Below are 27,982 nucleotides of genomic sequence, written 5' to 3'. Positions count from 1 at the left end.
AGCCTTTCAAGCTCTGCTAGCCTTTCGGCATCTGATTTCAGGAGCCTCGGTCTCACTCAGGCTAGACAATACCACAGCAGTGGCGTACATAAGAAGGCAAGGGGGTACCCGAAGTCTATCCCTTCTCCAGGAGGTGGAACCGATCATGACCTGGGCTCAGAGGAACCTGAAGGATCTGACAGCATCCTATGTCCCAGGGTTTCAGAACGTTCAGGCAGACTTTCTTTCCCGGATACTTCTGGACAACAACGAGTGGTCTCTCCACGAGGAAGTGTTCAACTGGATCCTGACAATGGGGCTCTCCCCAGAAGTCGACCTGTTTGCCTCCCCTTGCAACAAAAAACTGGAGAGGTACTATTCAAGGTACAGGGATCCTCAAGCCTACGGGGTGGATGCCTTGACAGAGAAATGGTGGTTCCACAAGGCCTATGCCTTTCCCCCAACTCCTATTATTCATCAGTTCCTGAGGAGACTCAGGTCAGAGACAGCAGAAGTGATAGCCATAATCCCTTATTGGCCCAACAGACCCTGGTTTCCGCTTCTGATGCTCCTCAGTGTCAGGGATCCAATACCTTTACCATCCAGGCCAGACCTTCTGTCTCAAGGGTCGAGATTACATCCTTGCCCGGATCACCTGCGCCTAAAGGCTTGGTTTTTGAAAGGGGACGGTTGAAGGCTTTAGGCTGTTCTGAAGAAGTCATTCCCACTCTTCTTAGTGCTCGAAGAAGCAGTACTACCCGGGTATATGAGAGAATTTGGGCGAAGTTTGCAGATCACTTGTCTTCAAGGTCCAGTTCCTGTAATACCCTGACAGTCCGGGACGTTTTAAGCTTTTTGCAATCAGGATTGGATATCTCCCTTTCGGTTAGTTCTCTCCGGGTCCAGGTTTCAGCAATTTCAGCTTTTTCTGGAGTCGCATGGGCCAATCATCCCTTGGTCCAACAATTCTTCAAAGGAGCAGTCAGGCTTAGGCCACAAAGGAAGCCTAGATTCCCCAAATGGGACCTTCCATTGGTTCTAGATTTCTTCTCTCAACTTGACAAAATGCTCTCAATCAGAGAATTAACCCTTAAAACCTCTTTTCTGGTAGCCATAACTTCAGCGAAGAGAATCTCCGAAATTCAGTCTCTAGGTGCAAAGGAACCTTTTCTCACCTTCTTTCCAGATAGGGTAGTCCTAATTCCGATGTTGGGGGACAAATCCCAAGGTGACCTCTGTTTTCCATGAAAACCAGGAAATCACTCTTCCTACCTTCAATTCTGCTGGAAGTCAGGATCCACATCCACTCGATTTGGGAATTACTCTAAAACAATATCTGGATATTACAGCTTCTTTTCGTCAATCTGACTTCCTCTTCGTGCTATTTAACGGGAAAAGTAGAGGCGCCAAGGCCTTCGTTAGATCCATCGCTGCTTGGGTGGTCCAGGCAATTCAATGGGCTTATAGAGAGAAGGGCTTGGCTCCTCCTGAGGCGGTTACAGCTCACTCTACCAGAAGTCTCTCAACCTCATGGGCGGCTTCGCGCCACGTTGCACCTGATGTAATCTGCAGAGCGGCCTCCTGGTCTTCTATTCATACTTTCATGTCTCACTATTGTGTTGAACCAGCATCTTTATCCTCTGTTGATTTTGGTTTGAAAGTCCTGTCGGCCGACAGTGTTAAATAAATCTTTTGTTCAGCATTTTGCCCACCCGGGTGTGTTTGGCGAGTTATTTCCCACACGTTGCTGCCATGGAGTCTGTCAGGAAAATGGAAAATTCCTATCAAAATACTTACCGTAATTTTCCTTTCCTGATGGACTCCATGGCAGCAGGAGTTCCCTCCCAAATGGCTGGAGTAGGCTAGTTACCGAACACGGCCAGGGGCAGGGAGCAAAGATTTATGGGAGTAGTGTCCTATGGGTAGTGGAGGCGGGACTTAACCCACACGTTGCTGCCATGGAGTCCATCAGGAAAGGAAAATTACGGTAAGTATTTTGATAGGAATTTTCCATTTTTGTTACCCTTCTCTGGACTCTCTCCAGTTCCAGCCCATCCTTCTTGAGTACTGGTGCCCAGAACTGGAAAGCATTCAGTTAATTACCTATCTCTTACTATACTTATTTACTGTACTATGTAAAAAAAAAAAAAAAAAAAAAAAATCTGGCTAGTTTGGCTGTTTACCAATTCAATCACCTGTTTGGGTGTAAATTACCTTCTATTAGGGTCCTTTCACACGGGGCGGATCAGTTCTGATCCGCCCCGTGGATATCCGTTTGCTCAGCGGGGATCACTCCGTCGATCCCCGCTGAGCAGGGAGATGACAGGTCCGTCTCTGCACACTGCGCAGGGACAGACCTGTGACAGCGCCACTCTCCCCTATGGGAGATCGGATGACGACGGACCGCAGTGCCCGTCGTCACCCGATCCGATCCGCAGGCGGATGGAAAAATAGCTTTTTCCTCCGTTACACTTTTTCGGATTGGAGCAGGTCGGATGTCAGCAGACATGTCACCGCTGACATCCGGCGCTCCATAGAGCTCTATGGAGCACCCGTTCAGGTCCGCCTGAAAAACTGACAGGCGGGCCTGAACGGGACGTCAGTGTGAAAGGGGCCTTACTCAGACCCCTTTCATACTGAGGCGCTTCTAAACTGGCAGTAAAACATTTGAGCACTTTTGAAGAGCTTTTCAGGCACTTTTGCTTTCCATCAATTTCAATGGAGAGGGGTGTGTTTTCGCTGCCCTGCCAGCCCACTGCTCCAGTGTGAAAGCATTCACTGATTTTAATGGAACTAGGTTTTCAAGAGCTTTTCAGGTGCTTTTTTAGCGTGAAAGCACCCGAAAAGCACCACCATGTGAAAGGGGTCTAAGACTGCTTTCACACTGAAAGCACTGGCCATTATTGGTAAAGTGACGCCTGTCTTAGTGCCGTTTGGCCCCTTTCACACTGGGGTGGGAGCGGCGTCAGTGCCGCTATTTTTAGCACTGCTTGATCGTCGCTTTAGTGGCGCTATTGGGCTGCTAACGGGGTGGTTTTAACCCCCGCTTGTGGCCAAAAAAAGGTTAAATTCACTTTGCCGGCGGTATAGCCGCACTGCCCCATTGATTTCTGCAAGGTGCTTCCAAAGATGCACCTTGCAGGAGTTTTTTTACTGGATTTTATATTTATTTTATTTTTTTTTAAATATTTTTTATTAATGAAAGGATAAGTCAATACAATAAACATTTCACATCATTCAGCAACATAGCACGATCAATACAATGTAACACTGAAGGTCTATAACATAGCAATCGTCACATCTTGATTGCAAAAGCTTACTAAATGAGAAATTCTCATCCTTTCAAAATTTTCCAATACATATAAACTGTAAACAATATGAACCAGATAAGGCACTTTTAATACAGAAACACAAAGAAATTCAAACAAGTAATTACTTAGTTTTATATTATTTTCCTGGCGGCCATCCAAGGAGACCATTGTGAATAAAATCTGTAAGTTTTCCCTTCCAAGGAAGCAAGGATCTGCTCATGTTTAAAGGTTTCATCAATTTTTTTAGTGAGTGCACTAATGGTAGGGGAAGTAGGCGATTTCCAGCTCCCAGCAATTAGGAGCCTAGCTGTTGATAAGATTTGAACTGTTATCATTCTCAGAGAAGGGGGAAATTGATCAATATTTATATTCAAAATCGCTAGTTCTGGGGAAGCCTGTTTAATAAACCCAGTGGTTTTAGAGATCAATGAGAATACCCCCCTCCAGAAACTCCGGAGATGGGGGCAAGGAGTTTTTTTAATGTCCTGCAAGCGCACCTCTCCAGTGTAAAAGACACAGCAGCGGCTGTTTCAGTGCGCTTTGCCGGCTCTATTTTTAGCACTGTAGCGCCTGCAAAGTGTCCCAGTGTGAAAGGGGCCTTTAAGTGGCGCTTTTGCGCAGCTTTTTTCGCCTGCTAGCAGGGGACTTTTAACCCCACCCCTCCCCCTTAAAAAAAAGAAAAAAAGGGGGGGACAGGTTAAAAATTCCCATTTTGCAACGCTTCCAAAGTGCTGCTTATTCATTCCAATGGGCAGGGCATTTTGGGAGCGCCAAATACAGGACTCTCAACCTGCCCCAAAGATGCTGCTTGCAGGACTTTTCATAACGTCCTGCAAGTGCATCGCCCGAGTGTGAAAAGTCACACTGGAATGAATGCGAGGCGGTTTTCAGGTGCTTAGCAGAGGCCATTTCTAGCGCTAAAATGCCTGAAACCCTCCCCAGTGTAAAAGGGGTCCAACACCATCACCTGTCCTCTTATTTTAGGACACCAATAACCACGTGATTTTTTTAATGGGTTATCATTTCTTCCTTTCTCCTTTGCTTACCTTACAAGTGTACACTCTGTTGTCAAATTGGTGCGAGTATCTGCAGCGTCTTGGAGTTTCATGCAGAAGTCCTTCCTTTGAGTGGTTCATGCTATTCTTACACCCTGCTCTACATAATAGGACATCACAGTTAAATTGGGAACCAGACACATGCATGGTCAACTATTATCAAAATATTTTTCACTTTTTCTAAAGATGAAATGTTTAATCAAAAAAAAGAAAAACAGAAAACACCTCAATTCAAAAGGAGTATAGTCTACAGAAAGCATTAGTGCCTAGAATTCTGCAAGTTAAAATACAGGGGAGTAGGGACTCCATGTCCGACACTATAAAAGCAGAAAATTCATTTGGATTGATAAAAATCTTCTGCAAGTAATTATAGATTTTCTGAAAGAAATAACACATTATAACCCATAGATTTTTGTTAAACAAATTAGCATGTTTTAAAGTAGATGTGTCACAAACCTGGGAACTCTAAATTGGCCATGTGATGAAAAAATTCATAAGCAAAATTTGCTTTAGCGAAAACAGCTTGTCAAAATTAGGAGATCCACAGATAAGGCAACTGAAGTTATATAAATGTCAACTTTTCTTGAAGCTTGAAGGGATAAGAGAGGTGGGACTAAGAATATTTTTGTGAACTTTAATGGCATCCCAGTCTTTTTTCCATAGGGTTCAATATTGAATTGGCCCACCCTTTTCAGCTATAACAGCTTCAATTCTTGTGGGAAGGCTGTCCACAAGGTTTAGGAGTGTGTCTATGGGAATGTTTGACCATTCTTCCAGAAGAGCATTTGTGAGGTCAGGCAATGATTTTGGACAAGAAGGCCTGGCTCGCAGTTTCCACTCAATTCATCCCAAAGGTGTTCTATGGAGTTGATGTCAGGACTCTGAAGGCCAGTCAAGTTCCTCCACCCCAAACTCACTCATCATGTCTTTATGGACCTTGTTTTGTGCACTGGTCCAAATCATTTGGTGGAGAGGGGATTATGGTGTGGGGTTTCATGCACCCAACTTTTTGGGAACAGTGACTATTCCAACATGACTGCACACCAGTTCACAAAGCAAGGTCCATAAAGACATGAATGAGCGAGTTTGGGGGTGGAGGAACTTGCCTGGCCTGCACAGAGTCCAGACATTAACCCCATAAAACACCTTTGGGATGAATTAGTGCCTGACCTCACAAATGCTCTTCTGGAAGAATGGTCAAACATTCCACTAAACACACTCCTAAATCTTGTGGTCAGCCTTCCCAGAAGAGTTAAAGCAGTCATAGCTGTAAAGGGTGGACCAACTCAATATTGAACCCTATGGACGAAGACTGGGATGCCATTAAAGTTCATAGTTTCATAGTTAGTAAGGTTGAATAAAGACACCTGTCCATCCAGTTCAACCTGAGTGAGTGTCTACAATTGCCCCTATTCCTGTACATTGCACACTTACATTGGTCCCTACCCTCAAGGAGCCCACAATCCAAGGTCCCCATTCCTATACCAGGGTCAATTTTAGACAGAAGCCAATTAACCTACCTGCATGTCTTTGGAGTGTGGGAGGAAACCGGAGTACCCGGAGGAAACCCACGCAGGCACAGGGAGAACATGCAAACTCCAGGCAGGTAGTGTCGTGGTTGGGAGTTGAACCAGTGACCCTTCTTACTGCTAGGTGAAAGTGCTAACCACTACACCACTGTGCCGCCCATATATATATATATATATATATATATATATATATATATATGTGTGCGTGTAAAGGCAGACGTCCCAATACTTCTGGTAATATAGTGTGTGTATACGTATTTATAATATATATTACACACACACACACACATATTTGTGCTCATAAGTTTACATACCCTGGCAGAATTTATGATTTCTTGGACATTTTTTAAAGAATATGATTGAGAACACAAAAACTTTTCTTTCACTCATGGTTAGTGTTTGGCTGAAGCCATTTATTATCAATCAACTGTATTTACTCTTTAAAAACATAATGGCAACAGAAACTACCCAAATGACCCTGATCAAAAGTTTACATACCCTGGTGATTTTGGCCGGATAACATGTACACCAGTTGACACAAAGGGGTTTGAATGGCTATTAAAATGGTAACCATCCTCCCCTGTGATCTGTTTGCTTGTAGTGTGTGTGTGTGTGTGTGTGTGTGTGTGTGTGTGTGTGTGTGTGTGTGTGTGTGTGTGTGTGTGTGTGTGTGTGTGTGTGTGTGTGTGTGTGTGTGTATTTGGTGTATATATAAAAAGGTCAATGAGTTTCTGGACTCCTGACAGAACCTTGCATCTTTCATGCAGTGCTGCACTGACGTTTCTGGATTCCGAGTCATGGGGAAAGTAAAAGAATTAAAGGATCTGTGGGAAAAGGTAGTTTAACTGTATAAAACAGGAGAGGGATATAAAAAGACATCAAAGGAATTGAGAATGCCAATCAGCAGTGTTCAAACTCTAACCAAGAAGTGGAAAATTAGGGATTCTGTTGAAGCTAAACCACAGTCAGGTAAACTGACTAAAATTTAGCCAAAACTGCCAGGAAAATTGTCCATGATTCAAAGAAAAACCCACAAATAACTTCAGGTGAAATACAGGACTCTCTGAAAACATGGTATGGCTGTTTCCAGATGCACAATAAGGAGGCACTTGAAGAAAGATGGGCTGCATGGTCACCAGAAGAAAGCCATTACTACACAAATGCCACAAAGTATCCCGCTTACAATATGCCAAACAGCACAGAGAAAAGCCTCAAACCTTCTGGCACGTCATTTGGAGCGATGAGACCAAAATTTTGCTTTTTGGCCACAACCATAAACACTATATTTGCAGAGGAGTCAACAAGGCCTGTGATGTAAGGTACACCATTCGTACTGTGCAACACGGAGGTGGATCGCTGATGTTTTGAGGATCTGTGAGCTACAAAGGCACAGGAAACTTGGTCAAAATTGATGGAAAGATGAATGCAGTATGTTATAAAAAAATACTGGAGGAACATTTGCATTCATCAACCAGGAAACATACTTGGACATTCCAACATGCCAATGATCCAAAACACAAGGCCAAGTCGACCTGTCATTGGCTAAAGCAAAATAAAGTGAAGGTTCTTGAGTGGCCATCTCAGTCTACTGACCTCAATATCACTGAGCCACTCTGGGGAGATCTCAAACGTGCAGTTCATGCAAGATAGGCCAAGAATTTACAGGAACTGGAGGCTTTTTGCCAAGAGGAATGGGCAGCTTTACCATCTAAGATAAAAGAGCCTCATCCACAAATATCACAAAAGACTTCAAGCTGTCACTGATGTTAAAGGGGGCAGTACATGATATTGTATGTAAACTTTTGAACAGGGTCGTTTGGGTAGTTTCTGTTGTGATTATGATAAAAAAAAAAAAAAAAAAAAAAGAAAGGAGTACACAGTTGATTGATAATAAATGGATTCAGCCAAACACTAACCATGAGTGAAAGAAATGTTTTAGCTTATTGTAAATTTCATATTGTCTGAAAAATGGGCAAGAAATCATAAATTCTGCCAGGTATGTAAACTTATGAGCACAACTGTATACACACACATATACCATATGTATGTATCTTTATCTATCTTGTTTATCCCATTTCCTTTTTCCATTGCTTGCATTGTATTATATTTTTGAAAATACATTACACTACTTGCCTCCTCACCGATTCAGTATGTCTAAAACCCCATACACACTATTAGATTTTCTGCAGATTTTTGTCTTCAGATTTACCTAAACCATATAAAATGAGGTCAAACTTTAAGAGTTTAAATTTGTATGTAATCAGGCAGGCCCTTGTACTACATGGTTTTGGTAAAACTGCAGAGACAAAATTCTGCAGAAAATCTAATAGTGTGTATGGGACTTAAGAGTGAGTGCTGACTAATTTCATCCAACCCCTTCCTGCCATCCCAGACACATAAAACTGTACATATACTGTATACACGCACACTTTTATTAAAAGTTAGGTCTGGGAAGGGTGCAGGGACAGAAAGACAAAGGCCCGTTGGGCTAATTTTCGGAGTCTGAAATTGTGCTTTAATATATCATCTAAACAGTAAAAACTGAACACAATTTGAAGCCTGCGAGTACAGTCATAACAAAAAAAAAAAAACACAAAACAAAAAACAACATTTAGAAAAAAATCTCACAGAAAAGATGGATGATCAATATTCTGTGGAAGAAAACCTCATTACCTATTTTTTTAAGGTAGAAATCTATGAACACAAGTGAACACTTACCCACAGCTTAGACACATGGAAGAACAGGTGAAATACTCATCAGGGAAGAAGCAGCTATGTGTCATTTGATCATCTGGTATCTCACCACTGAATCGGTCACTCAATGCCTGAAAACCAAGTATACAAGGCTCATAATAAAAAATAAAATAAAAATTTAAAAGTTGCAATGCATGAAAATAATTCATAAGCAACCACCTGTTATAAATATGCAGAAAGTAACTGAAGAGGGAGAGGAAATTAGGGGTGGAGAGCAGCTATTTTAGCAGAAAGTGCTTGTAAAAATCTCAAGTTAGGCATTTCTATTGACATCAATATTCAAATATGTCAACAGGGACCCCAGAGCAACTATGAAACTTTTTAGTCTCAAGGAGTGTAAGAGGACTCAGGGCCACACGTTGGGACAGAAAGAGAAGCGGTTTAACCTTAAGCTGCACAGGGGATTTTTGACAGACTATGCAAGTCTATAAGGGCATGTAATCTGCCAAAAAAGTAGCTCATGTACTTATTTTGAGCAACAGGCATTTTCTACAGGCGACAGAACACTCAGACTTGAACAGGGGGCGTTGAAATGAATGGGATTTGGCTTGTTGAACGTTTTAGAGCTGCAAGCTTCAAGCAGAAAATCGCTAAGGTGTGAACAGGCCCTAAAGGATAAGTAAAAGAGCTTTAGGAGATTTCTTCCTAAAGCCTGTGCTGTGCAACTTCTTTTTTTGTTTAAGGTAGATTTTGATTAGTGGCTGTGGAAGGCTTCATGGTACCAATAGGCTGTATTTCATAAGCAGCATCAACAGCAGGTGTGTTCCAGGATCATGACAATATAGACAAAGGAGGGTGGACTGGTGCATTCGTGTAGGGGTTGAAAACCCAACTAGTTAGCAGGTAGGTTATACTGCTTCCATGCACCTCAAGGTTTAACTTTGGATGGATGTGTAGCTATAACTAGAGTTTTATATATATATATATATATATATATATATATATATATATATATATATATATATATATATATATATATATATATATATATATATATATATATATATGGTACATTTTCTGTTATCCCTTGAAGCAAAAATCGAAACAGATTTTCAAAGTGTCCCTTAATAGGACTGCAGCTTCTTGCTATTCATTTTATTTAGTGTAAGGGCCCTTTTTTTCTGAAGATAACAATTCTAAAAATCTCTCTCTGCATGATCAGCATAGGTGTGCATGCCATATCACCTCTATGCATTCAGATGTATGGAGTTGGAAACAGACTTTTTAGTATATACTCTATTGTTTGATTGAAAACAATCCTGTAAAAGGCTACTTGCAACAATGCTAAAGCATACACGTGGTCATAGACCTTTATGAACTACTTGGATGTGCAGGATTGTTTTGACAGTTAGGACATAGAAGCATGCATATTCATGCCTTCAGAGTAGGGAGGAACCAGCAAAAGCAGACACTTTCAGTGCCTGCTTACCACGGTTAGAATAACAGCAACTGGACAAGTTCACAATCCAACTCACCCAAATTTGGAAGCTGGTGGCATCTGCTGGTGCCCATCGACATGGATATCAGCAAGATTTTTTGATAATCATCTTATTTCTATGCAAAGCTTTAAGATTCTGCAACAACTTTCAAACTAAGTAAAAGGTACAGTCAAATTTGTCCATTTTACCTTATTTTTGGAAATATCGAATTTAAATTGACTGGATACGGAATTAAGGATAGGAATGAAAAGAGATCTTTACATGAAATAGTACACATTTTCACAAAGATTTTAAAATGTGCCTGAAGACAGTAAAAACCCTTAATAGAAAGATATCATATTCATGTTGTTCCAATTAAAGTTATAATTTATGAAAAGAAGAAAGGAAAGTTTAAAATAAGTAAGTATCTGTAACCTTCTTTAAAAAAAAAAAAAAAAAAAAAATCCCCTTGCATGTGTGGACAATACATCCCCATTATTAGGTTACCTTCAGTGCCTTATAGATGACACCTGGGTTGCGCGAGGAGCGTGTGGTGTTGTTCTCCAGCTGTTGCTCAACAGCACGTCTTAAGCCTGAGAAATCCGTAGGAGGGTTATATGTACGTGTCCCTTTATAATGTATAGAGCTGAAGGCTTCTGGGAAGCGACCAAGTTTACGGAACCGATCTTGAATGACTTTCTCTGGTATTTCTGAAGCCTTCTCTAAAACAAAATGAATATCCAAGTACAAAAAATTTAGAATATTAGTAGGAGACAAAATGCCATTATGAACAGCACACAGTATGCTACACAGACTAAAAGATAAAAAGAACCACAAATCTGATGCTAGAAACCAAAAAAATAAATAAAATTTAAAAAAGGGAAGAGCTTTAAAACAAGGAATACATTTTTACTGTCCCACCAATATACCTCCTTTGTCCTCTGCCCCAACACTGAACCCCCCTGCTCATCTGTCCCACCATTGTAGCCCCTTGCTTTTCTGTCCCACCGCTGAACCCCCTTCTCATCCTTCCCCACCACTGTACCTCCTGCGCATCTGCTCCACCACTGTAACCCCTCCTGCTCATCTGCCTTATTAATGTACCCCTTTTTTCATCTGGCCCACCACTGTACCTCCCTGCACATCTGCTCCACCGCCGTATCCCCATGCTCTTCTGTCTCACTACTGAATCACCTTCTCATCTGTCCTAACACTGAACCCATCTGCTCATCTGCTGCACCACTGTAACCAGCTTTCTCATCTGCCCCACCAATGTACCTCCTGCACATCTGTCTCACCTCTGTACCCCCTGCTCACCTGCCCCACCAATAAGCCTTCTTTCACATCTACCCCCCCCGCTCATCTGGCCCAACACTGAACCCCCCTGCTTATCTCTTCCACCACTGTACCTCCCTGCACATCTTCCCCACTGCTGTACCCTCCTGCTCATCTGTTCCACCTCTGAACCCCACCTGCTAATTTTCTCCACCGCTGTACCCTCCTGCTCATCTGCTCCACCACTGTAACCTCTTCTCATCTATGATATGCGTAATATGCAGAGTGGTGAAAAGAAGCAGAGATGAGACATATCTACCTGTCCTGGCACACTCATCCTGCTGATCCACCTCTCGCATTCAGCCCATGTGCTTGTATGTGATGTCACATACAAGCATATGGAATAGATGCGCAATGATGAGCTTGGGTCAGGGACATTTTCTGAAAGCAGTGGGCCTGTGTACAGGATCATAAGTTGGGCGCCCCCCCCCCCCCGCACCTGAGAAAAAGTGTGGGTGTGATTTTCATTGCACTGAACACTGGCTGTGGCTTAAAGGGACGCAGAGTGCAGGGGTTCAGAAGTGACACAAAGGTTCAGGAATAATTTCAACAGAGTTCCCAGAAGATCAACAAAAATTCAACAAACTGTCACCCGATTGTGGTTTTCTCAATCACAGAGAAATCCCTACTTTCTGAGATTGGTAGTGGCAACCAAGCGTGTCATCTTCCTCCAGATGGTGGATGGGGCTAGCAGGACTGTGATTGGCTTTAGAAGTGGCCAAGACATTCCTCATCCTCCTCCTCCTGGAAACAGGGACTGCCCCCTCCTAGTAGAACTGCACCCAATCTCTTCCCCATCACAAAAGCTCACAATCGTAGCTACAGCAAAGTTAGAGAACCAAACAATGTTTCCCATCTTTTACAATGTGTGGGGGCACAGTGCCTCCTCCTTAGTGCAGGTGCGGCCGGGGAAATCTGAAATTGGAATGTATTAGTGTCTCACTGACACTTCCCTGCGCTGATCTGCTGATGGGGAGGAAGTCGAGTGCCGCCAAAAGAGGCTTCGCATGCCTCTTGCGGCACCAGTACCAGTGGGTTGCCTACTCCTGGTCTATAATGGTAGGTTTATTTTAATAGTGAGAGACAGAAAAACAACAAAAATATACAGAAAAAAAGTTATACATTTATTTGAATTTTAATGCGTGAAATAAGTATTTGACCCCTTCGCAAAACATGACTTATTACTTGGTGGCAAAACCCTTGTTGGCAATCAGAGGTCAGATGTTTCTTGTAGTTGGCCACCAGGTTTGCACACATCTCAGGAAGGATTTTATCCCACTCCCCTTTGCAGATCCTCTCCAAGTCATTAAGGTTTTCAAGGCTGACATTTGGTAACAAACTTTCAGCTCCCTCCACATATTTTCTATGGGGTGAAGGGCTGGAGAGTGGCTAGGCCACTTAAGGATCTTAATGTGCTTCTTCTTGTGCCACTCTTTTGTTGCCTTGGCTGTGTGTTTTGGGTCGTTGTCATGCTAGAATACACATCCACAACCCATTTTCAATGTCCTGGCTGAAGGAAGGAAGTTCTCACCCAAGATTTGACTGTACATGGCCCCATCCATCGTCCCTTTGATGCAGTGAAGTTGTCCTGTCCCCTTAGCAGAAAAGCACCCCCAAAGCAAAATGTTTCCACCTATGTATGATGGTGGGGATGGTTTTCTTGGGGTCATAGGCAGCATTCCTCCTCCTCCAAACACAGCGGTTGAGTTAATGCCAAAGAGCTCAATTTTGGTCTCATCTGACCACAACACTTTCACCCAGTTCTCCTCTGAATCATTCAGATGTTCATTAGCAAACTTCAGACAGGCCTATACTTGTGCTTTCTTAAGCAGGGGGACTTTGCGGGTGCTGCAGGATTTCAGCCATTCGTGACATAGTGTGTTACCAACCATTTTCTTGGCGACTATGGTCCCAGCTGCCTTGAGATCATTGGCAAGACTTTCCCTGTGTAATTCTGGCCAGATTCCCCATCGTTCTCATGATCATTAAAACTCCATGAGGTGAGATCTCGCATGGAGCCCCAGAACAAGGGAGATTAACAGCTATTTTGTGTTTCTTCCATTTGTGAATAATTGCACCAACTGTTGTCACCCTCTCACCAAGCTACTTGGGGATGGTCCTGTAGCCCATTGCAGTCTTGTGCAGGTCTACAATGTTGTCCCTGGACAGCTCTTTGGTCTTGGCCATGTCGGAGAGATTGGAATCTGATTGATTGCTTCTGTGGACAGGTGTCTTTTATACAGGTAACAAGCTGAGATTAGGAGCACTCCCTTTATGAGAGTGCTCCTAATCTCAGCTCGTTACCTGTATAGAAGACACCAGGAAGCCAGAAATCTTGCTGATGTGGGGGGGGGGGGTCAAATATGTATTTTACTAATTAAAATGCAAATCAATAAATTAATTTTAAAAAATTGGAATGCGTTTTTATGGATTATTTTTGTTATTCTGTCTCTCCATTCAATTATAAACTGATCATTTCTTTGTCAGTGGGCAAACGTACAGAATGGGCAGATTAAAAACTTTTCCCCTCACTGTATCCTCTAAATAAACTAATTTTAAAAAGCCAATGTCTGCATTTATTAAATATTTTTATTAAATAATTAATGTTTGATATGCAAGCAACTACAACTATGAGTTTCTACCAATTAGATTAGAGCAAGAAACGTCCATTCAGTACTAATAGCCTACAACTGCAAAAAAAAGTTTTTTGGGTTTTATTTGTCAATAGTACGAATATTAATGCAGACTTTGGGGTTGAACGCAACCTGTGGGGAAAGGGAGAAGTAGTTTGTACATATATTAACCTTACTCCCACGTCATCTGGAAAATGCCATATAGCCCAAATCTCATAAGACACTGACTTGCTCTGTACCGGATCATCTTCTTTAGAGATCTGGACTATATGGAAGAATGGAAACATGACCCCCTGCAGTACATTGAAAGGATGTTGAAAGTCTTGCAGTTAGTTTACTATAGTAGCCACAGCATGAGTGGAAAAGGCCACTGTGTGGAAGCATGCATAAACAGATCTATAACTGTGGTACCGTAAAAGCTCATGCTCCCTGCTATTGGAAAGCTATAGCTCTGACCTGGGAGGAAGAGTGTAGAGCAACCACTGCCATCACGAGATCTTTAAGCATATTGGCTGTTGATAAGCTTTGCCACCCAAGCTATGGGTGCTCTCTTTATAAAGCAACCTAAAATGTATTTAGTGGCTGTTAACAGAAATTTCAGTTGGGCTTTAAGTGAGCAGAGGTAAACCCTTACATATAACCAGTGAAGGGACTATCCTCAGGTGATACACAGATTCATCAAATCTTCCTACATAACTTGTACCCGTTTATCTGCAGTCTTCTCTACATTTGTTCAAAGTAAGTCCAGAATTTATAAAACTTGTCAAGAGTTCAGAAAAAAGGACAGAGAGCTGAAGTTACTCTGCAGAGCTCAGTGAAGAGAGGTCTTAGAGCTGATTGGAGGGAAGAGACACACAACCTCTCCACACAGCTCACAGATCATAATTGCAGCAGACAGACATGACCCAGTGTGTTTGAGAAAGGTACACACTATAGAAGGATATGCTTCATTCATTTTTCACGTCTGAGGTTTACAACCATTTTTGAGACAGAAATATAGTCAAGTGAAGTATCCTCTTAATAGCTTACCTGAACCAAGCAGCTTGGTATGTACAGTCTCATGAAAGATAATGACACCAGGACCCAGTGTGGAAAGAGGCACATCTAAACCACAACGTGCTGTCGTGGCTTTCAGCTCTTTAGTAAAATGCTTCAAGTAGGCTTCAGAGGCATCCCCAAGAAACTTAAATAGGTCATTGTGTAAACGATCAGCATGAGTTCTATAGATAACTAGATCAGAAATGGCTAAGACTTTGAGCAGTAATCGTGTCCTCTGACTCAGGTTTACAGTAGCTCCGAGCAGTCCTTCTGTGTCAATGACTACAACCTTATGGACAGGATCAAATGCCGCCCAAACACCAACCGTGCATGACTCCTGAGCTGGGGAGGTCTTAAAGACTTCACGCCCATAGAAAAACGTATGGTTAAGAGTGTGTGATTTCCCGTCACCAGTGTTTCCGAATATTGACACTACTTTCAGTAAATCCTCTGCGTTGCAATCCAGTTTTTTCACAAATTCATCTTCATCCTCCACCTTAGAATTTAAGCAAAAGCCAAGTTAAACAACACTGTAAAAATGAAAACCTTCAATTACCTACCATGATTTTCTTATTTGTTATATAGCAAAAAATTCATTTAAATACAGAATAAAAATAAATAAAATAAAAATGTTTGAAATCTAAAATTTTGTATCTACAGTGTTAAAGGACAATAGGAATTCTTAGCATTGCTTGCAAACATCAGTAATAAGGGCTGCCTGCATACAGTACATATCTGTAAAATATATTTTTAATACACATTCATGGGCCGGCTCATACTGGTGCAAGAAGCGCTCTGACTTTGAGAGCACAAGTCGCATGACATGTCAAAAATCAATGGTTCCCTATGAGAGCATTCTTAACTCGTCCGACTTTTGAAAAGGTTCCTGTACTACTTTGGTCCGACTTGGGTGCAATTTTAGCCCACAGCATTTGTCAGGGGAGGAGCGTTTTTTTTTTTTTTGTTTTGTTTTTTAAATCGGGTCGGCAGAGGACATGGTGACTGACATTGGATCTACATATGGGGACAGTCTTAATTTTTAACAGTGGACTTGTCAAAAACTGCCTCATGTTTTTTGTTACACTACACAGTTTTGTTTGGTTGAATGGGTAGGGGTACTATGTATTAATTCATATAGGAGTGGGCCCCCCTTTCTTAAAGGGGACTTTCATATTCTGATAAACCCCCTGCCTGTAGACCCCTACAGCCCAGGGTTGTGGGGCAGGGGGCCCCCTCCATGTTGAGGACATGTGGTTTTGTGGTTTGGTATGGTTCAGGGGGGGGGGGCTTGCATGTTTGAATAAGGGTCTGGTAAAGATTGGGGGGGGGGGGAATCCCATGCCGTTTTTTTTTATTATTTTGGTGTGGGATTTTAGGTCCTAAAGGGTCTGGTATGGTTTGAGGGGGGCTTTTTTTTTGTACATGTGGCATGGAAATCCATACCAGACCCAAGTCACACTCATCTCATGTCAGGTCCTGTTCATTAAAGTCGAATCAATGTTGGACCAAAGTTTCAGGGAAAAGTCGGGTCCAAAGTTATGTGACTTTAAAGGAGACAGTTCATACAAAAACTGTCAATTGTTATACAGGGCTCATTCACACGGGATGAAAAAAAAACCCGCCAAAACACATAGTTTTGTGAGTATCTAAAAGGTTGCACTACAGTAATCAAATGATCCCATACATACAGCTGCTTTTACATTCAAAAAGGTTTGTTGCGTTTAGCCACAGAAAAAAAAAAAAAAAAGCTGCACAGATCTGCAGATTTTACACACATACAGTGCCTTGAAAAAGTATTCAACCCCTTTAAATTTTCCACATTTTGTCATGTTACAGCCAAAAACTAATTTATTTTATTGAGATTTTATGTGATAGACCAATACATAGTGGTACATAATTGTGAAGTGTAAGGAAAATGATAAAATTGTTTTCAAATTTTTTTTACAGATAAATATATGAAAAGTATGGCGTGCATTTCTATTCAGCCCCCCTGAATCAATACTTTGTAGAACCACCTTTCACTGCAATTACAGCTGCAAGTCTTTTTGGGGATGTCTCTACCAGCTTTGCACATCTAGAGAGTCACATTTTTGCCCATTCTTCTTTTCAAAATAGCTCAAGCCCTGTCAGATTGGATGGGGAGCATCTGAACAGCAATTTTAAGATCTTGCCACAGATTTTAATTTGGATTTAGGCCTGGACTTTGAGTGGGCGATTCTAACACATGAATATGCTTTGACCTAAACCATTGTAGCTCTGGCTGTATGTTTAAGGTCATTGTCCTGCTGGAAGATGAACCTCTGCCCCAGTCTTAAGTCTTTTGCAGACTCTAATGCCGCGTACACACGTAGCCGACTATCCGGCAGACTTAGTCTGGTGGACTTCCCGCCGGACTGTCCGCCAGACTTTCCGAACGAGCTACTTGCCCACACACGGCACTTTTTCAGCGGACTAATACGGCGTACTAAGTCCGCTGGACTATCCGCCGTACTTTTGAAATGAACGGACTCACCCACAAACGCGGAGGAAAGTCCGCTCATTTTGAGCGCGTCTCCAGGTAGCAGGGGCCAGCGATGCTTCCAGCATCCTCTGGGACTGTGACATCATAATGGGTGGGGACATCATCCGGTGATGTCCCTATATAAGTCACCGTGCGCTGCATCCCTGTCATTGTGAGCGGAGGCAGCGACGAGGCAACATCTGAAGAGAAGAAAAGAAGAGAAGAACAGAAGACGGCGTCAGAAGACCGGGCCACCGCTTGTAAAAGAGCTAGAAGGAGCGGTGGCCCGGCAAGAAGAACCGAAGAGGGAGACAAGACCCCCGAAGTCGGAAGAAGAGGGGAGGCGGCGACGAAGAAGAAAGCCGGGCTCCTCCGCTAGTAAAAGAGCTAGCAGAAGATAGCGGAGGAGTCCGGCGAGACGACCCCCGAAGACTGACGGAAGACCCCCGGAGCTGTGCAATAAACTTTTTTAACCCTTGTGTGTTGTGTGTTTTTATTATTTTTTCTCACAGGTGAATGGGTAGGGGTACATTGTACCCCATACTCATTCACATAGGGTGGGGGGCCGGTATCCTGGGGCCCCCTTATTAAAGGGGGCTCCTGGATTCCGATAAGACCCCCGCCCGCAGACCCCAACAACCAACGGCCAGGGTTGTCGGGAAGAGACCCTTGTCCTCATTAACATAGGGACAAGGTGCTTTGGGGTGGGGGGCCGCACAGCCCCCCCTTCCCCAAGGCACCCCCCATGATGAGGGCACACGGCTGGTACGGCTCAGGAGGCAGGGGGCCACTTGTGCGTCCCCACCCCCTTTCCTGGCCGGCCAGGTAGCGTGCTCGGATAAGGGTCTGATGTGGACCTAGGGGGGACACCCACGCCAATTTTTCAGCGTAGGGATTCCCCTTTTAAGTCCATACCAGGTGACGGGGCCAGCGAAGCCTCCTTCACTGGCCCTGGCTACCTGGAGACGTGCTCAAAATGAGCGGACTTTTCTCCGCGCAGGAAAAGTCCGCTCATTTCAAAAGTACGGCGGACTGGCACATACACGGCCATACTGTCCGCCGAAAAGTGAGTCCGGCGGACAGATTGGAGTGCAAAAATACTTTTAGTCCGCCGGACTTTTGGGTAAAAAAAAGTCCGCCGGAGGCTACACACGGGCAGATTGTCCGGCGGGCTTGAGTTTGCCTGACTTTTCCTCCGGATTGTTTGATCGTGTGTACGAGGCATTACAGGTTTTCTTCTAAGATTACCCTGTATTTGGCTCCATACATCTTCCTATCAATTCTGACTAGCTTCCCTGTCCCTGCTGAAGAAAAGCATACCCACAACATGATGCTGCCACCACCATGTTTTACGGTGGAGATGGCGTGTTCAGCGTGATGTGCAGTGTTCGTTTTCCACCACACATAGTGTTTTGCTTTTAGGCCAAAACATTAAATTTTGGTCTCATCTGACCAGAGCACCTTCTTCCACATATTTACTATGTCCCCCACGTGGCCTCTTGCAGACTGCAACCGGGACTTCTGATGGCTTTCTTTCAACAATGGCTTTCTTCTTGCCACTCTTCCATAAAGGCCAGATTTGTGGAGGGCACAATAGTTGCCCTGTAGACAGATTCTCCCATCTGAGCTGTGGAGCTCTCTGCAGCTCCGCCAGAGTTACTATGGGCCTTTTCAGTTTAGGTGGACAGCCATGTCTTTGGTAGGTCTGCAGTTGTGCCATACTATTTCCATTTTTGGATGATGGATTGAACAGTGCTCTGTGAGATGTTCAAAGCTTGGCATAGGTTAGGGCATTATAACCTGACCCTTCTTTAAACTTCTCCACAACTTTATTCCCTAAGTGGATGAACATAAACATTCATCCTCACCTAAGTGGATGCAACATCAGTCCGATGCTGCATCTGTCCCCCATTTGCTCTAAGGCCTCATGCACACTGGAGATTTTTGAAGCTGCTCTTATGGGCGTCTGGTGTTGTTTTTTTGTTTCCCGCCTCTAAATTCCCCTGCATGTTAGCCTATGCAGCCATGCTCAAAGACCTTTAGCAGCATTTAGTAGCAGGGGCTTTTAGAGGCATAAAAAAAAAAATGCCACTTTCAGTGCGTCCAGGAGCAGCAGAGTTTTGGAAGGAAAAAACTGTTGATGCGTGTAAACGCGTCTAATCGCTTGTTAACGCTAGGCACATTTAGCACTTGAGCAGTAATTTATTTCAATGGCCAGCATAAACTATTCTTTTGGCTAATGACATGAATTAGTGCCCAAGTACCTGCCCCTAAACGCTGTGTTCTAACAGGGGTACTGCCCCCCATGTCAAAAACCCATTACTCAGTGTGATCAGCCATTGGCTGTGAGCTCTAATTGGATGCTGGTTTTCAGCATACTCATTAGACAGAGGCCAGACTTGGAGCAGTACATATGGGCCGACAGTCAGACGCTTCCTGCCAAACTGACCGTTTCTGGACGATTTGTGGCCCGTGTATACCCAAACTTATAGAGAAACTGGTCCACAATGATATAAAGTCTTATGTTAGGTTGACTACATCAGCAAGGACAGGTTTCGGCCTGGTATACATGGGTGCCAAATTGGCAGGCATTCATGGACTCCCCTGAACCCAAAAAGGCAGAGTTTCTGTATAGAGGCAAACAAATCAGTATTAAACACCAAGAGGACCATTTATGAATGTTTTCACACAAGAGTCACCCAACTTTCACCCAGGATACACACTTTTTTCCCCAATTGAATCCAGTTAGAAAAATGTGTGAGTTTTGGGTGAAACTGTGTGTAAAAAATAATGATGCCTAAATATAGTGTTAGCGGGCTGTATCATCCATTCATGCTGATGATCAAATACTCACTATAAGGAATGCCTGCTAAACTCAGGAGTACTGAAGCATGTGCTTTGCATCCCAGTGCTTGATCTAATGAGTCTCTAGGCCCTGTAGACATCTAAGTTACTGGCCTTGTGTTTACCTGTTATATCGGTGTAAACAAAACCACAATATACATCTTACTGCTGCCTACAGAAGGAATGAAAGATAGCAGGATTCCATATTATGACAGAGAGTTCAATTACACTAAAAGATAATTAAATATTATGTGGCTGGAGCACATTTTCTCTTTATTGCCACTCTTGGATAAAGAAAATGTTCTTTGGACGTGATGCAAGATCACTTAAGGCTGGATTCACACCTATGCATCTTTGGTGCCTTTTGCAGATTTGCACTACAGACCATTTAACATGGTTTCCTATGAAACATGTTTTGTAGTGCAAATCTGAAAAATGCAAAAAGCACTAAAAATGTATAGGTGTGAATCCAGCCTAAAGGAAAAGTCAAGCCTGCGTTGAGTTGCATCTTGATATAGCGTAGTCTTTTAGTCAGCAGGGTCCCGACGGGCTTACAAACACATACACATATACACATACTAGGGCCAATTTGTAGACAGGATCTGATTAAGCTACCAGCATGTCTTTGGAGTTTAGGAGGAAACTGGAGTACCCGGAGGAAACCCACGCAGGCACAGGGAGAACATGCAAACTCCAGTGCTAACCACTACACCACTGTGCTGCCGTCAAGCCTGGGCTTGTTTGGCTGGGCTTCTCCTATAGGTCACAGAAGTGCAATTCGTTTTGCCCTCCTGTGACCCATTCAGTCTGAAGTCCGCTCTCTGCTGACGTCACAGGAATCAGTTCAGGAACCGCGCCATCCTGACTCTCAGATGGCCGGTCCCTGCTCCTCCACAGATGAATGCTCCATTGAGCATGGAGGAGCAGAGCAGGAGAGCTGGTGACTGACAGGCAGCATCTCTCCGCTCGGGGGGAGCCAATAGACCCGAGCCATTGGCGATGTTCGATGGCTCAGTTCTCAGTGCAGAGACGCCAGGGGACAGATGCTGCATCGGTATGATGCTGCATCCAACTAGGTAAGTATAAATGGGCAAAAAAAGCCAAACCCATACTTCTCTTTTAAGCACCAGACCATTTTCTGACACGTGTTGCTTACAAGTTTAAATTGGTATTCTTTGCTAGAAAAGTTACTTAGAACTTTTTTTTATTTTTTTAGCAGAGACCCTAGAGAATAAAATGGTAGTCATTTAAAATTTTTAGGTCACACTGTGGTCTTTCAAATGCAATTTTTTCGGGAAACATACACTTTCATGAATAAAAAACAAAACAGTAAAATTAGCCCAATTTTTGTATAATGTGAAAGATTATGTTATGCTGAGTAAATAGATACCCAACAGGTCATGCTGCAAAATTGCGCACACTCATGGAATGGCGACAAACTACAGTACTTAAAAATCTCTAAAGCACCTTGAATGGATCCAGTTGCATGGCTTGCCCCAAGGAATATTCCAGCGAAGCTAAGCCCAGCACATCATCACTCCTGACCAACGCCTAAGACACTGGCGAAAAAACTGATGTGCTTATGGGGGTTATATAGGGAGTCAACTTCCTTACTTAGGGTTTACCAGTGTCAACACCTGAAGATAGCCTATAACCCATTAAGTAAATACAGGAGTATATAATGTTTGTCAGTAATAATGCATTAAAATTTAACTAAACCCATTAGATTTTAGGCAACTAAAATGGCATTTTAATCTAAAGACTACAAAAATTAACACTGGTGGGCGCAACTTGTGTATGTGTCCCCTTCTGAACGTGAGTGCGGAGGGACAGGGCGCTTTAAATTTGTTTTTCTTTTACTTTTTATTTTTACACTGTCCCGTTTAAAAAAAATGTGATGGACTTTTCTTCCTATTACAAGGAATGTAAACATCCTTTGTAATAGAAACAGGGCGGATAAAAATAAAAATCTGATTATTTAAAAATCGGATGTTTGTGATTTTGTATCAAATTTAATTTTAATAAAATGCTTTTGGAGTAATAATCTATCTAAAGATAGTTTTCTATTTAAGATACATTAATAATTTAGTTTATTCAGCTTGAAATGGGGTTTAGTTATGTAGCACAAGGCTGTATATTCTGCAATATTTACAGTTTTAGTAAACTCATTCAATGAATTCAAGCTCTGAAAGCTAAGATAACATGCACTGCATAGATGCATTCACACAATTTCACAGTAACCATGAGAAAAAACAAAGTTCAGGAATATTTCTTTAGCCCATTGTTTTGTAAATCTATGTACAATACAAACTGTATGATTGAATCAGTTCTGATATCGCTGTTTTAGTAACCTGACCACCTTATTCTAAATAGGAAACCTTAATTTTGTTTGCAAATATGAAATATTATAACTACCAGCAAGAATAAGTCCTTACATTTAAAGAACACCTGTCATTTCAGATCCATCATGGCAGCGCCTGTTAGTGGGCATCCACTCACCTGCTGCCGCCACATCCCTCACCTTGTTGTGTCCCTGCCTCATCACCAGCCATCCCATTAAAGTGAATGGGACTGTCGGTGAGTCAACAGCAGTTCAAAGGAGGAGCCCATTATGTGACATTTACCTGCAAACGAAGACCGTGCTGTCCCCTGTGCAGGCCGTGTCCATCTTTACCCCTCTTCTAGGGCCATGGACTCCGGCTCTGTGACTGTTCCGGAGCCGTGGGATGTCACTCACGGCACACGCTGGGGAAGAAACGGCATGGGGGTCCGTTTATTCACAGTGCATGCATCAATGACGTCATCGGCGCACTACAAGTGAAATATCTCCTAAACGGCGCAAGTATAGGAGATATTTCCACTACCAAACAAAACAGTTTACAACCACTTTAAGGCCATTAGGCGGAAGGTAAGGCAGACATTGCGCTGGTCCAAGGGCATAGAGTCTAGGGGGGGCCCCCCATCTTCCCCTCACCTGACTTCCTGCCCATCGCTCCACAGAATCAAATTGTTTCTGCCTTTAATGAGTGGTAAGTGTGGAAACAACCGGGAAGCGGCCGGAGTGCACCTCTGCCTATAAAAGCGATCTCGTGGCAAACCTGCCACTAGGACCACTTTTATGTGAAAAAGGATCACAATCTGTATAAAAAAAAAAAAATACCGGGGTTATGGCAGCTAGCTGCTGCCATAACAACGGTATATAAACACATATACATACATATTATATATATATATATATATATATATATATATATATATATATATATATTTTATACACACAAACATACCCACACAGTGGGCAGTCCAGAACTGGTTAAAGTGGTTGTAAACCCTTACAAACCACTTTGACCTACAGGTAAGCCTAGATTAAGGCTTACCTGTAGGTCCAAGAAATATCTCCTAAACCTATATGGTTTAGGAGATATTTGCCCGAAAACAGGCACACTGAGGCACAGGCGCACTGAGCGCGGCATTCTCAACGACGGAGCTGCCGCGCGTGTCGGCTCCCGTGCGCATGCGCGGGAGTGACGTCATCGCGGCTTCGCCGAATGACAGCGGCGGAGCTGCGAGACCCCACCAAGAAGATGGATGCGGCGGACTACAGGGGACAGCGGTGACTTCGCTGGCTCCTGTGTCAGGTAAGTGACACATAATGGACTACTATGCGATGCATAGTAGTCCTTTATGCTTTGCCTTTGCAGGGAATGAAAGAGGAAGTAAACTCATCAGGGTTTACTTCCTCTTTAAATGCCATAATGTATGAAAAAAGCTTGAACCTTTTCTTTATTGTACACTGCCCACATTGACCGTTCTATTTGGTACTAATTTGAGCTACCCAACAATGCCACATCTTGTTGTTCAAAACCTTAATAAAAAAGAAGATTGACACAGAAAAAGCTTGAATGGACCTATAAGCACTTACCTGAATTTGTTCGGTCTCATCCACTAGAAGGAAACTGACAACTTTCTCCGTCATCTTTTTTCTTCTAATTTCCTCTTCCATCTTTCCTCCTTCTTGAGGTTCTGGGGCATTCATGGTTTGGTAATGGGTCAATGGATGCTTTCTCTTGTTCCCTCCAGAATGAGTACGTTTTTGACAGTCGGCGCAGAGGTCAACTTTACAAGAGGCGCACCTCACCACTGCCCGCTGTCTAGTGCCATTTGAACCATTGTGCATAGTATTCACTCCTTTACAAGAGGAGCAGAAAGGGACATAACCAGGTGGTATGCGGTTTCGCTCATGATTTTGAAGTCTCTCTTGTTTGTGCAAAGCTTCCTCACATTGCTGACACTGTAAGGTATTACACTCATCACATTCATATACGGCTTCATTATTGCCAGAACAGGCAAAGTTTTCTTGGCACGTCAATCCGGCTACAACAGATTTTTCAGTCGTCGCCCCCTGGGTGCTCATCTTCTATCTACGGCTAAAGACGTAGATTAATTCAGGCTGTTAAGAGGAACTATGCCCAGATTTAAAGGCTAAGAAAATTTAACAAAGAAAATTGATCCTAATTGTGCTGATAATCATAAATTCCCAACCACGATGACAGTTAAAGATCTAGAACTACAGTGAGAATCATAGATTGGAATTATGATAATTTCCTATTCAGTTTGCTTCTGAAAACTTTAGACAGCTACAATAAAATAGAGACTGGCTATATAAACTAGCACTGACATTATCAAATGCCCCCTTGCCCAAAAACAAAAAAAAGATTTTAAAATGAATAAGCCTTTAAAACAACAATCATAAAATCCAAAAACTGGCGACGAACAAAGGAATACAACAGGGCAGATGTAGTTTTAGAGAAAAAAAAAATGTGAAGGGTTTCATAAAAAACAATGCAGAGTATTAAAAGGACATGTGACAAAAACAAGGCTTTAATTGGAGTAGTGACACCTGAGATGTGACTTTCTGCTATGACAACAAATGTGTCATTGGGCAGCAAGTCCAGTATTACCAGGAAGAGGAGTCATCTAATTGGTATTTATTATGTTGCTGGTAAAGACGTGTTCCTCTGGGCAAAAAACAGTTTTCCTTTCAAAGCATAAAGCAGTTAAGAAAAAAAAACTAATAATAATATTGGATCATCAAAGTGCAATTATAAAAGGAAAGTGGGGGATGGTAGTCCAGCTAGCATCAAAGGTCACCTGTGACATCTACTATACCGCTGATGTGTCTATCTGACTCCAGCTATAGCACAGAGGCCATAAAAGATAAAAGTATTTCAAGAAAACCTGTTAAAAATATGAGGGACTGGTGTAGAGGTGCATTGGATTTACCAGAATTGTCTGTAGTCACTGCAAATAAATACAAAAATAATTAAAGAAAAAATAAAAGGGGATTTCTTGAGATGCATCAACAAACAAGTGAGTCTTGTGAGGCCTCAATTCCAGACAAATGGGGGTCTTTTGAAGCCTGCGTACCAAACAGTCCCAGAGCAGACGGGAGCCTCGGGAGGGCTCTGTCCCAGAGCAGGTGGGAGCCTCGGGAGGTCGCTGTCCCAGAGCAGGCGGGAGCCTCGGGAGGTCGCTGTCCCAGAGCAGGCGGGAGCCTCGGGAGGTCGCTGTCCCAGAGCAGGTGGGAGCCTCGGGAGGTCGCTGTCCCAGAGCAGGCGGGAGCCTCGGGAGGTCGCTGTCCCAGAGCAGGCGGGAGCCTCGGGAGGTCGCTGTCCCAGAGCAGGCGGGAGCCTCGGGAGGTCGCTGTCCCAGAGCAGGCGGGAGCCTCGGGAGGTCGCTGTCCCAGAGCAGGCGGGAGCCTCGGGAGGTCGCTGTCCCAGAGCAGGCGGGAGCCTCGGGAGGTCGCTGTCCCAGAGCAGGCGGGAGCCTCGGGAGGTCTCTGTCCCAGAGCAGGCGGGAGCCTCGGGAGGTCTCTGTCCCAGAGCAGGCGGGAGCCTCGGGAGGTCTCTGTCCCAGAGCAGGCGGGAGCCTCGGGAGGTCTCTGTCCCAGAGCAGGCGGGAGCCTCGGGAGGTCTCTGTCCCAGAGCAGGCGGGAGCCTCGGGAGGTCGCTGCCCCAGAGCACGCGGGAATGTGGGGTCACTCAGTCACCTGGACAGGGTTAGGGGGAGAATCCAGCCCCACCTAGATACAATCCAGGACAGACAGGTGACCTATGGTGATGTAGGACTGGGGGGTATCAATGACAGCAGTGTGAGGTAAACAATGAGAGGGCAGGCTGTGCAGCATAGGCCACAATGGGTTTATGATGGAAGCTCCCTAACAGACTGAGCCAGGAGCCCCGGCATCCCCTCCAGAGGAACGAGTCGCCGCACTCAGCTATTGTTTACAAGAGAAGCCGGCAGTGACTCAGGAATCCCAGACAAGGTCCTCCTGGACACGGGCCACAGCTTCCCGCCTACAATGGGCACAACGTTACCGGGCGATGAGCGCGCACCGTCCTGAAGAGGGGGTGACAGCTGCTCCCAGGTCAGGGCCCCCCTGACACCTCCAATCAGCTGATCGTTCTGAACTTCCAGCTTATTTACCGTGACAGAATTGAACACATTACGTCATTGGAGGGCGGGGCCGGGGATGGCCGGGAGTTGTAGTTTTCTTGTCCACTTCCTTGGTGTTATCTATAAACACGGCGGACTTCCTTACCCATCGTGCCGTGCGGCCAGCAGAGGACTATGGGAACGTTAGTTTCTCCTGACCAATGGCTGTCAGGTGCAGATATGTCATCATCCAACCCTCTTCTCTATATTGTCCTGTGCAATGTATTGGTACAGAACTGCTTCCAGCAATGGTACTAATACATCAAGTATAAAGGAGAATCCTTCATGGCTTTAACGAATTAAAATATAACTAAAGCAAACTTTTATTTTCATTTTGGATAAAGTGGAGAGAGCTTAGAACCCCTGTCGGGTTTTTATTGCTGTTTGTCCCTCTCTAGTCATCTTCTCTATATGTCCTGTTTACTGCTTTCATCAAAAGTGGATGTAAAAAAAAATCCCACATTTTGGGCCGTCCCCAGAACAGGAATAGAGGGGGAATCTTCCAAGGGGGACATTAGTTCTAGTGATCTGGATGACAGAAAGGAATGGTATGCGAGGCAGAACTATATATATATGTAAATGTAACATATCAAAATATCATTGAAAAAAAATTACTGGACACATATGTATGTGGAGTTTAATGGCAGCGGTCTTTTATTATAGGTATATATAATGTAATTTATATCCCATTTCACTTTAATAATATAAGTGATAATAACACATTAATAACAATAACATTACCACGGCTTAGCTATCAGAGTTCAAGCCAATTAAATAACTAAAAATAGTCCCTTTTCAAAGAAAAGGACAAAAAACATCATAATATAAGCTGCGACATGGTAAGGGAGAGGGGGATGTGATCTTCTCTTCTTGGTCCGGTAAACTGCAGCTTATGACGCATTTTATTCTCTTTTATAGGTGAACAACAGCATGGCCGTTAGTATTCAATTGGACCAATCAAAGGTAAGTATTTTTTAACAGTTCAAAAAATTTGTTAATATTAAAAAAAATGCCATTTATTTAAATTAGCCTGCCAGCATCCCATACATAGTGGACAGGGACAATGCTTGCCCCTCCCACCATTTTTATTC

General features: G+C 43.4%; 1 protein-coding gene across 2 annotated transcripts in view; it reads right to left on the bottom strand.

The window, feature by feature from the left end:
- ZFYVE1 (zinc finger FYVE-type containing 1) overlaps nucleotides 1-26,915 on the bottom strand; it is a 74,731-nt gene extending 47,816 nt beyond the window's left edge. The window contains exons 1-6 of one of the 2 annotated variants that reach the window (XM_077464585.1): nucleotides 25,680-26,914; nucleotides 24,319-24,823; nucleotides 15,044-15,548; nucleotides 10,554-10,768; nucleotides 8,593-8,699; nucleotides 4,337-4,445 (exon numbers count right to left, since the gene is read on the bottom strand). In XM_077464585.1, the coding sequence (XP_077320711.1) occupies nucleotides 4,337-4,445; nucleotides 8,593-8,699; nucleotides 10,554-10,768; nucleotides 15,044-15,548; nucleotides 24,319-24,810 (1,428 nt within the window). In that variant the 5' untranslated portion in view covers nucleotides 24,811-24,823; nucleotides 25,680-26,914. Of the gene's footprint in view, nucleotides 1-4,336; nucleotides 4,446-8,592; nucleotides 8,700-10,553; nucleotides 10,769-15,043; nucleotides 15,549-24,318 lie in introns of both variants that reach the window. The other variant, XM_077464586.1, reaches the window with a different exon arrangement.
- Nucleotides 26,916-27,982: the final 1,067 nt, after the last annotated feature.

This window comes from Lithobates pipiens, unplaced genomic scaffold, assembly GCF_037356315.1.
Source record: "Lithobates pipiens isolate NorthernLeopardFrog02 unplaced genomic scaffold, aLitPip1_a1.2 Scaffold_30, whole genome shotgun sequence".
Classification (NCBI taxonomy): Eukaryota; Metazoa; Chordata; class Amphibia; order Anura; family Ranidae; genus Lithobates; species Lithobates pipiens.
The sequence above is the reverse complement of the archived record's forward strand: the minus strand, read 5'-3'. Positions and strand labels throughout refer to the sequence as shown.